General features: G+C 35.8%; 1 protein-coding gene across 1 annotated transcript in view; it reads left to right on the top strand.

The window, feature by feature from the left end:
* LUZP2 (leucine zipper protein 2) overlaps positions 1-17,048 on the top strand; it is a 153,324-nt gene that overhangs the window by 76,506 nt on the left and 59,770 nt on the right. Inside the window, exon 5 of the mRNA XM_041463263.1 lies at positions 3,545-3,607. Coding sequence (XP_041319197.1) covers positions 3,545-3,607 — 63 coding nt within the window. The remainder of the gene's footprint in view (positions 1-3,544; positions 3,608-17,048) is intronic.

The following is a 17,048-nucleotide window of genomic DNA, read 5'->3' as shown; positions in this document are numbered from 1 at the left end:
TTAAAAGGCTCTTAGAGCTTTTGGGAGACTGATTCTTTGCTTGGCTGTACTTCATGCTAATGTTTGCTTGTTAATTTTTAGCAAGTTTGAAAACTTAATTCACATTAACTGCAGCTAAAGTTTATATGAAGAGCTGGCTGGCTCTGGATTAGGGAGAAGATAAAGAAATATGGAAACACTCAAAAATAGTTTGGCTAAGTAGAGTAAGTTTAATTTACCTTTCTGTTTTATTCTGTTGGTATTTTACATCATGCTAGCAATTTTAAAGAAGATATTCTAACAGATTATCTGGCAGTACAGTTACAGTACTGTCTGTCACAATAAAGGAGAAAATTTGTCTGTGTAATTTCCTTTTTTGCTCAGTGTTCATTATGAGAAATGAGAATTAAGTAACACTTCATGTATAACTTATATAAAGGAACCATAAACAATATGGGTATTTTAAAATCAGTAAGATTTTTGTAGTAATAAAAGGTTAACAGAATGTGGAAAATTTGATTCAGTATTATCTCCATACTTGGAAAATTTTTAGTAAAAAGATCTGGTGTTCTTTTCCCTTCAAAAATATTAGTTTTTTCTAGTAAAAGCTTTTATGACTATTCATAAAGTTCTAAATGTTCCTTTGATGAAAGTTTCATTTACTAATCAAGCTATAACTTGCAGCTTAAAAGTTACATTCATCTTAGTAAGACTAATGGGTGAAATGTATTTAGCTTTGCTTTTAAAAGTATTTAGCACTGTGTAGAACACTTTTTGCCCAAAGGAAAGAATATTTTCTATGTTTTACATAATAGCCTAGACGGTCCTGTCTGGCTTCTGAAGTAAATTTTTACATTATATCATGAAAAGTAGACCAGGAAAATGAACACTGAGTATGTTAGGGTTTCCAGATATGGCCAAAATAGTCAGGTGTTAATGAAGGAATTTCAGTTAAACCTTAACTGCTCCTTTTAGTCCTGAACAAGACACGGGAAGTCTGGAGGTAAGTGAATATGATTACAGTTGAGCCGTGACTGTGCACTAATGATGTTATACTGGGATTTTACCATCCTGTCATGAATAACTACTATTGTCTGACTCTTACTGTTAGATCACTACCATCTGCTAAAGCATTCTCTATTTTGATGGGGGAAAATTTAATTTACATTTCAAGGTCACCAACTGCTGTGAGTAAAGTCCACTGGATGGAAACTGTTGTCTTTAATAAACATAATGAGCCCCAAAACACACAAAGCTCTGAGTGTCTTGAGTGACTGTCTCCAGGATATGGAAGCAGTGTCCTTGCTTAGTACTGAAAAGTTCAGCCTTAGAACAATGTATTTTCATTAAGTACTGTCATAATTGCAGCCAGATAGCAATTAAAGGCAGACAACATGTGGAAAGAGGTGAATGTTATTTTTTTTCTCTGTTAATTTAGAACTGGGTATAAATGTCTGTTCTTGCTTATTATACTATCAGGATTTGATGCCTGAAAGGAGTATTTTTACATCTCTCCTTGTTAATCATATTATCCTTGAGACTTCTGCCTTAAAGCCTGAAGCTATACATATGGTACACTTAAATGGATAGGTGAAGTTATCCCTTTAATGGCTCTAGCAGACAAGTACCTGTGTAACTCTCCATATCTATACTTTGTGACTGAGTGGTTCTTCATTTAGAGACTTAGTAGAAGAGTTTTAAAATGCTGTTATAATTTAAAGGCAAAATTAATGAGTTCCTAAATAATACTTCTGTTATTTTAGAAAAGGAAGTGATGTAAAAATATTTTTTAATTTGTTAATTTGTTTATTTTAATTTTTGTTTTTTCAGCTAAGCTAAAATGGTATGTTTGCACTATGTAAGATGTCCATATCAGTGATGCATGTTTATGTTAATAGTAATTAACAAAATTTAACTAGCATAGATTACTGGATAAATTTATAGTACTGGACTGTCTTAAATGTCTCTTCCCTAAAAGATCCAAGCTATGTAGAGATAATAATTTTGGTATCACATCTCTTTAATTATTTAATATATATTCATAGCTAGAAGTGAAGTGCCTTGAAGGAATATTAATATCCCTGAGAGATAGATCTAAGAAAGGAAGCACTCTTTAATGGAAGTCAGTATATTTTTTCAGTATTTAAAGGTAGGTAGCTGGCAATTCCTTTGAATAGCTGAAAAAACAAAGTAACCACAATAAATAGCTGTATTGTGCTTCTCCCCATTCATCTTGATCTGATATTTTGATTATGACCTTTATTTTTTGTTGTGCAAAATCTTCATGCTTACTATCTATACATGTTCATTTCAGTATTTGTGGATGCCATTACTTGGCAGATGCATCATTCTCTGCCAGTAGGTGGATGTGGAATCAATATTTCCACAATCAAAGCACTTAGACAGAACTTTGGAAGAGTTTGTAAAGAAGTTCTGCTTATGTATGTCAGGAGGCACTAGTTTTATGGACCCCCTGCCTACGTTTCTGTCATCAGTGATGATAGCGTTCTCTGGCTTCGCTTTTGATACAGGTGGGAGTGCTGTCAGTTCAGTGATGTGTTTTAAATTACTGACACGTCTACTTGAGTGTGGACATGATTATAAGAACAGCTGTCATATCATGTAGATTCAGGGTTCATTTTTTTATGTACTTGACCTCCAAACCATTAACCTTTGGGTCAATGTCTCTATAATCTGAATCTGTTTTCTTACAGGAGTTTTGTTTATCTGTTGTGATGTCAGAACAATTATAGTTTCCCTTCACTGTGGGTAGAGTTTTGTATCAACAGCATGGACATAGGGTAAAATGGGATGAGTATTTTGCTAATTAAACAATCCAAAAGCATCTCATTTCAAAGTAACAGAAATGTCTTCTTTTAATCCTAGTTGTTTACAATTATGTCCTCCTTCCTCCCATTGTATTCCATAAGCTGTGATTAAAGCTCAGTCCTGAAAAAACTCTTTTGTAAAAATAATTTCTAAAACTGTGTTTGATTAAATTCAGTCTCAAGCCTTGTGACTGGAATTTCCACTTTCCAAGTCAAGTCATTGACTTAAGTAGGTTCTAAAGACAATATTTGAATGCTTTCATGTGTAACACACTTTACTCCACAGGTGGGTCTGACTAGAAGCAAGGTCTTTGTCTAATTAGGACCAGCACTGTAGCATTGAAATAAAATAACTGTGTTAGAAACCTGCTCTCATAGATATGTTCTTTTCGTTAGAAAATCAGTTAATATTGTTTCAAAAATCCTCAGTTATTGATGATCACATTGAACTACCTTGTGAAAAATAAACACTATGTCTACTGGTACAAAACAAAAGTAAGCCTATTACATACAGCAGTTTTCTTCTTTTGATTATAAGTTTTCTAGAAAATATGCTAAATGTTTGTAGATTATCCAATACTTGACTGTGGCCTTTTTGTACCAATTTGGTATGTAAGCAAAGTTTTTTGATTTGGTGGTTGCTTTTTTTCCAAAACTTTTAAAAGCATTAAAAAAAATAAGTAGTGTTTACAATTACATCTCAACAACTCCTACTCAATATTTCTTTAAAATTGTAGATTAACTTTTTGAAGACTGAAATGGAAAGGAAGAGCAAAATGATTCGAGACCTCCAAAACGAGGTAAGAGGAATGTTTGATTGTCATCTCAATTCAGATTTCATATTGGAAGAGAATGTGGTTTGGCTTCACATGTAAAGCACATTATTGTAGTAGGCAAAAAAGGCACCAGTGAAATTCTCTGAACAGAAAAGCAAACAAAAATGACTGTGTGCGTTTAGAAATAGTGTTTTATTGAATGCAGTGGTTGACTCCATGCTAGTGGTGTTTAGTTTGATAGCACACTTCTCCTGCTTTTTCAGAAAGGAAGTTCTGTAGCTTATTGACACACAGTGAAAGTTTGTTCTTATTTTTATTGCTTACTTTAGAAATAAACAGCAAGAGGAGGAGAAAGGAACTGCAATATTGGAACTGAGAGTCTTAATAAAATTTTAAAAAACCTCAAACTTCTAAAATGTTTTTTTAAGCTTTGCGTGCCATGAATACCAATCCCAGATTGATCCCAAAATACTAAATAAAATATAAAACATGTTTTAAATAATGTTTATTGCTATTAAACTGAATTTATTTTGAAATTTGGTCTTGGAATAGAAACATGAAATATTTGAGCAGCATTATATTTCTTTTCTCCCTTATCCCTTTCTCTCCACACAATTTGCCTAAATCATGATGTAGTTTCTCTTTCCATTCCTTCATTTTGCAAAGAACATTGCACTTAAAAATATTTTATTCATATGATGCCTTGTTCTCTTGCCAACCAGTCTTGTCTTTATCTGCTTTGTTCAGTTCTTTTGCTTTTCTAAACTATTCTGAATCTATGTGTGTGAAAACTTAATCTCTTTAAAGCTGTCATTTAAACAGGAATCTCTGATTTCTTTGGTCTATGAGATTATATGTATATGGTCAATCTGAAAAATGTGTACATTGCTTTTTAAATCATAAATGTATCCTAGTTTTGGATTAATTTTTTACAGTAGAAAGGAAGGGGGCATGGCCGGACCATAATGTTATTTGATACCATCTCGCATCGCTTGCCAGGGGCAGGAAGAGGGGACTCTCTCATTTCTGGTTCTGTTTGAGAGAGAAGAGCATGGTGAAATGGTCTGGTACAGTTTTACTTTCTGTGTAATTTGTTTTTCTCATACCTTTTGTTATTAATATTATTGCTGTTACTGTTCATTTTCTTATCTTATTGATATTTCTAGTAAATTGTTCTTATCTCAACCTGTAATTCTCACCTTTGTGCCTCCAGTCCCCAAATCCTTTCCAGGAGTGGAAAGTGGGAGGGGAAGGAGGTGAGTGACGAGCTGGTTTGGGAGAGTCTTACTAGGTCCTAGCATGTTATTTAGGCCATGCTCTCAGTTTCCTTTATCTGCAGTCAAAAATGCCTTGCTTTCTCTTCTCATCTGTTATCACTGGATGCTTTGCAATTGAGCCTTTAAACTCTAATAAATCATAGCAGCCTCATCCTATTGAGCAGTCATTAAAAAATCTTCTCTCTTATTGAGCTCAAATACATCATTAATCAGCATTCAAACTGTCTGACTGTTAATGATTTGCTTAGGTGGGTCAGTAGACTTCTCTAATATTTTCCGTATTTATAGCAAATTTTAGAAAATCTACTTTGAAAGGAATCTTTCTTTTGGCACCAAATATCGACTACTATGTGGAAAAGGAACCAAAAGCTATACCTACCTAATGGCTTTCTATTACATTTTTATACCATGTTCGTTAGTTCCCTGAAAGTAACCACTTATATAAGTTTTTCTTTTTAAATTTGACTGAATTTAAATTATATTATTTTTGAGGAAGTATTATGTTATTTAGGTCCTGCCTCCAAACACTGAACAAGCATTGCTTTTAAAAATCTCATAAATTTGGATATGGTATATATATAAATAATTGATAGCATTTTATGTGTAGGTTTTGAAACAATAACCTGCATACAGCTATATAGAGACAGGTAAGGAAAATGCTTCCTTCATAGCTGCTCTTGTTCATTCAAATACTGCATTCACCCCCATTTTATATTGCCAAATTGTGAATTTTGCAATCTTAGGCTCTTCCGTGACTGTAAAAATAATTTCCTATTTAGTTCTGCTCTTTCAGCACATACCCTAGTGCCATTCAGCTTTTCTGTTTGGAGATTCAAATAGATGGCAGCAGCCTTCCAGCTGAATGCAGCAGTTGTCATGTAGTGTGTGAGGAGAGGACATTGTGCAGAAAGGCAAATTTTAGCCTATTCAAGGCTTTGGGAGAAAAAAAATTAACAAAAAAATTGTCTGTGGTATTGAGATAAAAATGAGCCAGGTAGAGCACAAAGGAATTAGGTGTCTCAAAGTCATCTGGGTTTTAGAAGTCTTTAAGTGCTTCCTGCAAATACCACAAAATAGCTGTCAGACTTCCAGCTGTAACATCATGTGGACTGTGTCAATTTAGTCTTAAAGGATTGGCATGTAAACAGATATGCTCTTCTTTCAAGCAATTTCTGATATTGACAAAGAAACCTAGAAGTTTGGAAATGCAGAAGCACAGGTAGAACTAAGAAGCCGAAATGTAGAATAAAATGTAAAAATGCAAAAATGTAGAACAAAATAGAATATGTATAAAAAGAGATGCTTTAAAAATTTTCACTTTTGTAAATGGCCTGATACAGAGTAAGCAGCTCACTTCTAGCATATCATATGGTTTGTGGGAAATTGTGCCTGTATTGGGCCTGATAGTTACTCATATTTGCCAGGAATATAAGCCTGTAAGTGTTTCTGTTTAAATCCTGAACTGCTGGGATTTTGGAATGACACAGCTTTATCATCAATGGGGGTTTTGGATTTTGAGAAATAATTATGGTTAATGAGACATGCAGCTGTTGAGCAATAAGTTCATTAAAAGATTGCTTCTCTGCAAATTCCGCTGCCTTCAGAAATCTGGAAATATATTTTGCAGATAAAAATATACCACTTTTAAATAATATGCATAGTCAGCTGTAGCTTAAAGAAACATTCATGAGAAGTGCACCTGCTGTGACCTAGACCCAGCTCTTTACAATAGTTCTGAAAAGCATATGAGCATAAAAGTTACGAAATTTCCTGGCTAGACGCATTACTTAGATTGTCTGCCTATGACTGACAGACCAATATTCAATTTGATATAATTGGACTGGATAAATCACATTTTTATATCCCTTCTTTTCCAACAAAGTATTAATGTGAAATCTACTGGCAGTCGGATTTGTTTTCTTGTCCAAACCTATTAATGATTAATTTCAAGTAAAAAATCTAATTGGTATTGAAATATATCTATTGAAATAGAAAATTCGGTTGAAGAAAAAAAGGCGAAAAATGATTCCACAGCTCTTTGTGTGTATTCTGTTAGACTAATTGTCTTCAATGGTTTTTTTTGTTTCGTGCAAGATGGAAAAACTTTCGAAGAGGGGATTAAAATCTCTGTGTTTTTTCTTTCATGACCTTGAAATACAAAAAAAAATTCAGGACTAGATCATCTATTTGAAAGTAGATGTGCAAGTATTGAATCTGCACTCATTAAGAAGCCAAGCTTGGATCTTCCACAAGCTCATTGTCATGCAGGATGACAGCTCTTATTCTGTGAGTCTGTGAGGTAAAGCTGAGCTGCTGAATGCTGGTGAGGCATGACCTGCCCAGGGGCACTGTGTTAGTAATTTGAGGTTTAAATACTGTGAATTGAAGGACTAGAGAACAGAGAGAGAGGGAGAGAGAAGATGAACCAGAATGTATGTATTTAAAGCATCTCTGACAGTGGTTACAGCTTTCTGGGTGTGACTTGTTTAGATTTTATATAATGTTGAAAAACTCAAACCCAGTAAGACCTGTTGTACGACACTTGGTGAGCCTTAAATCCCTGCAATTCAGTTAGTTAACTATTTTCAGCTAAGCTGCCTGACTGTACAACAATTACTCAGATCAATAGTGACAAATTTCCCCCCCCCCCCCCACTGCTTTAGAGTTTTGTTTGTTTGTTCGTTTGCTTATTGTTCTTTCTCAATCCTTACTAGCTAATTTTACTGTTTTCATATCACCCCAGAACCTGTACCTAAATTGCATAATTGACATGCTTGGTCTTTTGCTTTCTGTGTAAGCCTTTTCCTCTTACAGAACCAGTCAACAGCAGCTGGGCTGTTCTACATAATTTACCTCCCTGTGCCTTTGTAGATGAGGCATCACTCAAATCTATGTGCACATGGGGTTTCTTAATGTATTTGTATTTCTTAGATACACAGAATGGTTTGGGTTGGAAGGGACCTTAAATATCATCTAGTTCCAACCTCTCTGCATTAAAATTTCACTGTTTAATTCAAGGCCCTACACAGCAACGATGGACCTGGTGCACAGTCATCTTAAATAACCAGACAGACAAATTAATCCCTTCCCCTGGCCTCCTTTTGGGCTAGCAGTTTGGGTTTGGTTTGAAGCTAGTTTTGTCATCATCACTTACAATGTCCATATGTACTCGCTGTGGTTGGTTAGCTCTGCTAACTGGTGCCTGGGGGCAGACAATGAGTGCAGCTCATGTCAGACACAGCACATGCTGATGCAGTCCTCAAAGGATAGACTGGATGGCTGTTTCTCTTGTAGTTTTCCTGGTCTTTCTTCGGATAGATTTGTCTTTCTCTTTATTTTTGGGTTTGCAACACTTTTGTCTTAACCAGATGAGGTTTTTAATAGTATAGGTTTTTAATGGATGAAGTTTTAAGTATTCATGATAGTTCTCCAGGTTCATGAACTTTATTCAATTTTCCAATCCATCAGCATGTTAGTGTTTTGCTATCTTGGTTTGTAATCCAGAAGGTATCTCAAGAAAGTACAACTAGTTAATTCTGATATAATTTTATGGATCACTTACCACACTCAGCAAATTATTTTGCATTCTGATAATCTCAAGGAGGAATTATAAGCATTCTTTATGTGCATTCATAGGCCTCTGAATATTTTAGTGGCTTTGAGCTGAGGTAGAAGTGAAGAATTATTTCTCTTACTCACCAGATATTTTTGGTTCTGTTTTTAGTAAAAAGGTCCTGTGAAGGTTGAATCAAAGTCTGAATAATTGCTGTTGTAATTAATAAGCCTATATTCTATTCAGCAAAATAACTAACAGCAAGCCCCTGTTTTTCATAAAACATGTTTACAGTCCTAAAAATACCTTGCCAATGCATATAGACTGCTCTTAATCTAGAGAAAACAGAGTCAAGCAGATTTTATTAATACCATTTGAAAAAATACTGAGTCATCACGTAGTGACAGTTGATATTTTGCCAGTGTTAAAGTAAGGAAAGAAAGACTTCTAGAAAGTTACTACCTGCAAACCACTTTCCTGTGTTTAAAAGACAGAGCAGACTAACTTGGAAAGTAAGAGCATCGTAACATTTTACTTACTTTGCTATTTACCATGATCTGCTTTGCCTGCTTAATATTTTAAACTGTGATAACCATTCAAGAATGGATGTAAAATCATGCAGTTCCTTTTAAACTTCTTCAGAGAAGATTTTAAATAATTTGCTACACAGCATTCAAACTCAGACCGTGAAAGCAAATTTTTTTCATTGTTACCTGATGCAGGAAGAGTAGTTCCTTAGCCCTACTTTGCAGATACTGGCTGCTCTGTTCTCTGTTGTTAGGTCTTGCTGTGCATCCCACATGGCTTTGGCTTGGATATTCATAGCCAGGAGAAAAAGTGCTGTAGTCTCAAGGGAAAATCTAGACTCCTTTCAATGGGCATCATGAGGAGCTGAGTAAATGGGACATTTTAGGAAGATAAAGTACAGCTTTTTAGTCTGTTTTGACTAAATGGTGGCTCCCATCCAAAATGTCAAAAGTGTTGAAATTACAGCTTGTCATGGCGATATTTGTTTTATATTTTAAAACACATCTTGTCTGCACACATTTTGATCTGTCTGTACGGACCTTTACATCTGTCAGATGACTAACATGTGGTCTGTGAGGCAAGCAATGCTCTTCCAATCTAGCCTCTCCTTCTGGGTGTGTATGGAGTTGAACGCATTTATCATTGATATAAAAAGCTCGTTCTTCTAATTAATAATTTGTCTTTATTACATTGTTTGCAGTAAAATTACACACATTGCTATATGCAAAATGCAGTGTGGATATTTACACTAGTTACACTGAAGCTAATCTAGTAGACTGGCTGAAACACTGTATTTTTATTTTGGAAATTTCACCAAAAATGAAAGTTTTTTTGATCTTCGCAATGCTTGCCAAAGATGATCAAAGGAAACTCAAAAGTGAATAGAATGAAATATATTGTGTCATTTATCTTCTGCTTTGAGAAGGTGAAAGTATGTCAAAAAAGGGGAAGATACTGGTTTAGAGATGCTAATTCAACATGCCAAGCATTACAAACTAGATGGACTCATGGCTGAGCTTCTGACATATGAAGTCTGACACACTGACATAAATTCAGTAGCTTGAACTGAAGAGATTATGATCTAATTTATGAAAATAGATTTAGAGGAAATTTTAGTATCAAGTAGTCTGAGTCTTGCTTTTGCAGAAAAAAAGAAACAGGAAAAAAATTTAAAACCTTAAGTAATTGTTGAGTTGGGTTTTTTACATTCAACTACAGTAAATAGCTTCAGTACATGGAGCCAAATTTCTTTTTGTAGCTTTTGTATCAATGCAGCTGTTCAGAGAATATTATCAATAATAGGTGACATTTGGAATGTGCACAAGAAGCAGGATGCTGGGAGATAGCAATAAAGATTAATAGTCTGGTTAGAAACTAAGAGACTTCTTTGACAGTTCCCTGTATGCTAAAAGATATAGGAAAATACTAGAAATGCATTTTTCTGAAAACACAAGCACATGCTTTTCATTTCTAGGCACAGTTCAGTGCCGAACTTTGGAGGTATACCTTTGCCAAATGTTGTAGTGTGGTGGGGCAGAAATTAAGAATGTAAACCAACACATATTCTTTGGATGTTTGGGGCTTTGTCCTTTTTAATATAATTCAGAATGGTGATCTGTCTAATTTCAGTGTTACATAGTACAGCCTCTGTTGTTTAGTAATATATTGTCTGAGGTAATGATCAACAAATTACCTTTTTTCTTTGCTGAGCACAAGTAGTGAATGAAGACATCAACAGGAAAGGTTTTGTGGGAATAATTTTAAAAAACTTTGGAACATCACATCACATCACAAAAATACATCTAAAAATTACTAAGAAAATGTTTATTTCTCAATATGCAACTGTTACCATTTTCGGGCATGACCCCAATCTCACTGAAACGCTTCCTTGACTTTGGGATATTCACTCAAGTCCGTATTTCATGGCAGGATTAATGAAAAGGTGATATTCATGTCAGAACTGGGAACTGATTGGAAGATGATCAGACAGATCACCTTGTGTTCCAGATGTTCTTAGGGGCTAGGTGTCCCTTAATAGATTAGGCTGGTTTATAAGTTCTAGGAAATGTTGTCTCCAACTCTCTTTTATGCTAGTCTTTAACTTCCTCAGCTTTCTGCTGAAATATTATTTAGTGTGTTTGGTTTGAGATTTTTTTTTCTGAAAATGTTTAGTTTGCAAATACATGCTATTTACTCTCAAAAACCAAAGAAGTTTAAGCTGTACTCAGAGCCTTCTTTTTATTTTTTCATAATACTTAGAAGCCTGGTACGAAGTATCTTATCTGATATTGCTGTGCTGAGCTTAAATAGGGGGAAAGACTTTTCAAAAGCAAGGAAAAATAGCTAATTTTAAATTAGAATATTCTGCTTTCTTACCCTTTTCCCAAGACAAGGGATTCTGGCATAAAATGTAAGTTCAGTATCATGGGTAGGTCAATGATTCATGAAGACATAGTGTTAATGGCTCAAAAAAAGTCGGTTGGATCCTGTAAATTAGACTTCACTTCATCTTGTTAAATGACTTTTAGGAAATCATTAAATATTAATGGTGATTAAATTGGAGTTCTGTGTCACTAGAATAAGAATACCCCTAGGTGCCCATTCAAACTGTCCCATGTCTGTGCTTTCATTAAGTGAACTCTTTACTGATTTACTTGAATATCCTTACAGAGGACAGAGCTTCCCTGCTAATGCAGCTGGGCCACCTCAAGGCTGAAGGTACCTCACGTCCTGCCAGCTTTGCACACTGATAGAATGTGTTGCTGCCTGCACCTGATAGAGTAGGACACGGATGATACCTCGTTCCCACTACTGATATTTTGAAGATACATGGATTTAACTTGTGATTTTGGTACACACATGCTTACTGTGGTAAATTGCCACCATGATTTGCTTATCAAGATATAAGAGTATGTCACCTCATTTTTACCTCATCCGTCCCAAAGATGGAGCCAAACACATTGCCTCCTAATACAAACTCTGTGCTGAGAGAATTCTCACCTTTCAAACATTGTAGCACTGGTGATAGTGCTTGCATAGGATTTGTGAATTAAAAATAATATTTTGGAAAGTGCTGGGATATCCTAATATGGAAATATTACACTTCTAGAAATGGTGTTGTATTCTCTAAGTATGGATTATTGAATCGAGGTGACCCCAATATAGGGAATAATGTGCTCTGACTCCATGAATCAGAAAGCTGAACAATTGCTTTATTAAGCTATACTATATTACACTAATACTATACTAAATTACATATTAAAGAGATAATATATTAAAGAGATACTAAAGAAAAACCCGTGACTTTCTGGAGACAGCCAGGACACAGCTTTGACCCCACTGGCCAAGGAAACAAAACAAGCTTCACCAGTGTCCAGTAACCACATCACTCTTGGTAAACAATCTCCATAACACATTCCACATGGGCCAAACAACAGGAGCAGAGATAAGAATTGTTTTCTCTTCTTCTCTGAGCTTCTCACTGCCTTCTCCAGGAAAAAATCCTGGGAGAGAGAATTATGTCTCTCTGTTCAGAGAATGTGAATACCACATGTGGACAGACCATATCAAGATGGAAGTAAGAAAGTACTATCTAGTACATGTTGTGTAGGTACTTACAGCTCTGTATATTGAATGACTATGGCATGGTAAAAATGCATTTAGCACGTGAATCAATCCAGTAAAACTGCCTCAGGAATATCTTTTTTCTTACTGAAAGATATTGTAGTAGCTTCTTCAATACAGCTTATATAAATTTCAGATGTCTGTAGATTGTACTTGCAAAACTTCTTCTAAAAATTGTATGTATTTGCCAAAAAGTTCTGTAGCAGCGAATATTCAGTGCGCTGCTACTGAGAGAATTCAGGAGACAGAGCCCATTAAAATGAAAGCATAACTGAATGGTTTGACTCCACAGAGAGCCACATAAATGTATTCCTTAGTCATCTCCTGCCCTTCTCCTTTCATAACTGTCATTTCATAACTTCCATAATATGTCATTTCTGGTTTAAGACAGATGTTCACAGTTCTGCCTAATGCAGTGTTTCATGTCCTGCTGCTCTTACATCAGAAAAAATGACGTTGTAGAAAGTCATGACCTTTTACTCCACTAGTGATAAAGGACCTAATTTTTTTTTGAAGTCAGAAATGTGTTTTATATTTAAATTATTTTTGTTGACATATTTGTTTACAGCACATTATTCATTCCTGCAACAGTATTTTAATAGAGCTTTCACTGTGATTTTTGATTTTTAAAGCTCAACCTACAGCTTGCAGCAGCACCAACTTCTTCTCATCATTCTGTTCACAAATGTCAAACAAATGGAAAGACCTTCAGGTTAACATCTACTTAACTAGGTGTTCTGCTTTCCTGATCCTGCAAACCATCTGCAAGGCACTTAGCCACCACCACTACCAAAGGGAAAAATCTAAGAATTGCTAGTTTTTTTCCCTAAATAACCTTGCATGGCAAAGGCAATTGCCTTTCATTGCAGATATAAATTCTGCACAATGGAGTTCTGTATCTAATATGCTGCTGTCTTTAATTAGACTATCTGACTCAGAAAGAATTAGAAATAGCATTTGCTTACCCATAGCAATCATTGAAATTATTGGAGCATCAACAAAAACACAATCCACACAAACCTCCTGCCAAAAGCTTGAATAGAATATTTTTGTGTGTTGCTTATCAAGTTGTTCAGGTCAGCTGGACTACATGAAATACAAGAAAAAATAAACAACATTTAGCATTAGCAGAGATAGGCAGAGAAAAAGACATATATACTGTTTGTTTTGGAAAGCTTGTTTTTAAGTACCTTTTCCTGTAACATAAGAGTATAAGGCTGGGGGACAGGTTATAGAAAAAAAAAAGCTGAAAATGCATGAAACAGTCCAAATATGTCCAAACTTACAGCAGTGGCAATGTGATGTATTTGCAGGGGTTACTGAGTTTGGCTGTCAGCTTCTGAATTTCACCAGAAATAAAACTTGCATCTTAAATAACAGAGCATTAGTGCACAGAGAGGCTGAAGCCTGACCATAGTGAAAGTGGGCTTTTCCCAGGAATTCAGAGCTAGAAGGTCAATGATGCTTACTAAGTTTTGATTCAGGCAGACATGAAAAGTCATTCATATATATATATATATATATATGTGTGTGTGTGTGTGTGTGTGTGTGTGTGTGTGTGTGTGTGTATGTTGTAGTTCATTTGCGGGAGGGGGCTCCCCGGGGAGTCCCCGAAAAGCCCCCTAAGCTGAGAGTTCACTGTCAGCAGCAGGCAGGCAAGGAGACTCCACACGGCTTCTGAGGGTGCTGATTAGATGAGGGTTTATTTGGGATCCCGATTAGATGAGGGTTTATTTGGGATCCCATCCCTGGGAGCATGGTGGCTACTGAAGGAGGAGGGGAAAGGGGGAGGGAGGGGGAGAGGGAAAGGGCCTAGGGGAGGGCCAAGAGGGGCCAAGAGGGGAGAAATGGGGCTAAGAGAGGGAAAAGGCTGAGAGAGCATCTGATTTCTTAGCACAGTTTAAGAGGGAGATTGAAGTGGGCGCGGAATCACATTGGGCCAATGGGATGACAGGTACAGGATGGTTCAGGGCAGGACCACAGGCTTAGAATACACCATACATTTTGGAGGGGTGAGACAGGGCATACCATTTAAACAAAATGCAATACTACATATGTATATATATGCATCTTCACTACTAATATTCATTGATGGGGCAGAGTCTTTCAGCTCTTTGACACACTTGGCCGTCAAAAAACTGTGAGGAAAAAAAACTTAAGCATGCTCAAGAATGTCAAGGCAAACACCCTTTACAAAAAGTCATGGTGTCTTCACTGACCATAATGAAAGGTAGAAAAACAGTTCTAAGGCTCTTAACTAATAAACTTAAGTATTGAAAACTCAATTTATCTGTCTCAGAAAGATGAAGGGCTTAGCCAACCCTGCTGGGATTAAAGCACTGTTTCATGAGATAGAAAACATTTTTCATCATTGTAAAATATAAAACTAATATCCAAAGCAAACTGGATACCAATACATTGATATCAGATAAATCCGGTTACGTGATTTTAGTCTATTGATGTCTTCTGATTTCTGTGCTAAAGGCACAGTGAACAACTCTGGCTTCACAGGAGATGGGAAACCATTCATCTTGGCAGTTGGCCCTGACACTCCTGCTGACCAGAGTCCAGGGTGTTTTTTTGTGTTTTTGTGTTTGTATGGTTTTTTAATGTATTGTGCATAAGAGAGAAAGGTTTAAATGATGAGCAGGTGCTTGGCATGGTTGGATTTGCACTATTTATCAAGGGGAAGGAGAGGCAAATTTATCTTTTACACAACAAAAATAATGTCAGAGCTCAGATACAGTGTCTGAATTGAATTGCTGAGAATAATTTTCTGAGAGAGAATGTGATTGTCTTTGCTTGAACATACTTTATGTCTTGTGCTTTCAGTTGCTTTGTACTGATGATGTCTAGGTTTGTTCATTCTGGGTTTAAATCCTGATGCAGATTCAAATAGGTAATACAGGTATTTCAGATAATAAAATCTAACATAAAAGTATTAAAGCACTCATTGTGTGACCAGGAATCAAGATAAACTAACTTCAAAAAATGACATCTGAAATTTTGTAACTTTCACTTTGGAGGTGTAAGTTTAGCCTTCTGTTAGTAGAATGTATGATTCACCAGATAAATGTTAATCACCCTAACTTCACATTTACTCAGTTTGCGTGATACAGTGATAATAAACCCCTCTAAACTGGATCTAGGGGTAGTTTGTCACTGTTAACAATGCCTATAAACTGTGACTGTTGAGGTTTTTACTATATATGCTAAAATCAGATGGAGAAATTATAAAAAACACAATATGCCGCGTGTATAGCTGCATAATGATTTAATGTTTTTTACAAAACTTATTTGCAGAAAAGGAACTAACTAAAACTGCAACTGTAAAAGTGGTTTTATTGAGCTTTCAAGTGTATAGTTAGTGCTTTTCTTTGTAAGCCTTTGTCCAGGTTTTCAGATTGGCATCACAGTTATTGTTTTTTAAGAATGCTAAAGTAGTCACAATCTCTCCCTCTTCTCTAGAGAGGGGGAATGCTCAGTCTGTTACGGTAGGAAATGCTGCTTTTTTGAAAACATGGGTGAAGGTCTTGAGGTGTTACATGTTTATTTGGCCAGCCTACTGGCATTTGATTCAGGAAAACAGATGCAGAAGAGAAAGGTTTATTTTCCAAAGTTAGGAAGAGAAAGGAACATATACCCTTGTAGCCAGAAAGCAAGGATTTTTTTTTTTTCTTCAGGTTCCAAAGGCATGTTGACAAAACAAGTATGACACTACAGCTTCTTTTCTATGCTTTTATATTGGAGGTAGAGCTTTAGGCAACATAGATAAAGTCAATGATTATATATAATGAACATATCTTTCATTAAGTCTAGTCTCACATTTTGAAAATATTATCAGAACCCTAACAACATATAGGAATGTTATGCCACTGTAAGAGAAAAGGAAAAAAAAATGCCTAGGGACTGTGGCAGAAAGCTGTTTATTTTCAGTATGGAAGCTCTGTGAAGAACATATTTACAAGTTTAGCAAGTTGTCTTTAAGAGTTCTGACTTCTGTGGGCTGTTACAATCTAGTTATTAAAACTGTTAGAGAGATGCCTCTGTCCAAATTAAGGTACAAATGAGACCATATGCCCAAGTCAATAGTATGGATTTTTATTAATAGTAAATATGAGGTAAATAGAGAGAGATACAAAGAAATAGAAAAAGGTAGAGGAGAGAAAGAGAGTGACAGAAAGACAGATTAAGGAGAAAAACTTACCACTGTAGACCTCAACAGCATTCCATTGATCCTTTTCTTCTGGTCTTCTTGGTGTTGAGGGTCCCACAAAACACAGAGTTCAGTGGATTTATATATGGTTTGGGCCAGGTGGGAATGCACTGGGAGGGCAAGCTTGACAGTGTCTCATGCAACAGAGACTCTGGATCTGTTGCATCATGTGCAGTCATCCTGTGCAAGGCCTCAGGAATTACTCTGGAGGGCACTTCAGGGGTGTTTGATGGCTTGTGACACCCCCTCAGCTGCCTTCACATGAAT

The sequence above is a fragment of the Pyrgilauda ruficollis genome, unplaced genomic scaffold (assembly GCF_017590135.1).
Source record: "Pyrgilauda ruficollis isolate IOZ18807 unplaced genomic scaffold, ASM1759013v1 scaffold163, whole genome shotgun sequence".
NCBI classification, from domain to species: Eukaryota; Metazoa; Chordata; class Aves; order Passeriformes; family Passeridae; genus Pyrgilauda; species Pyrgilauda ruficollis.
Note: the sequence above shows the minus strand (reverse complement) of the source record. Positions and strands in the feature narration are given on the sequence as shown.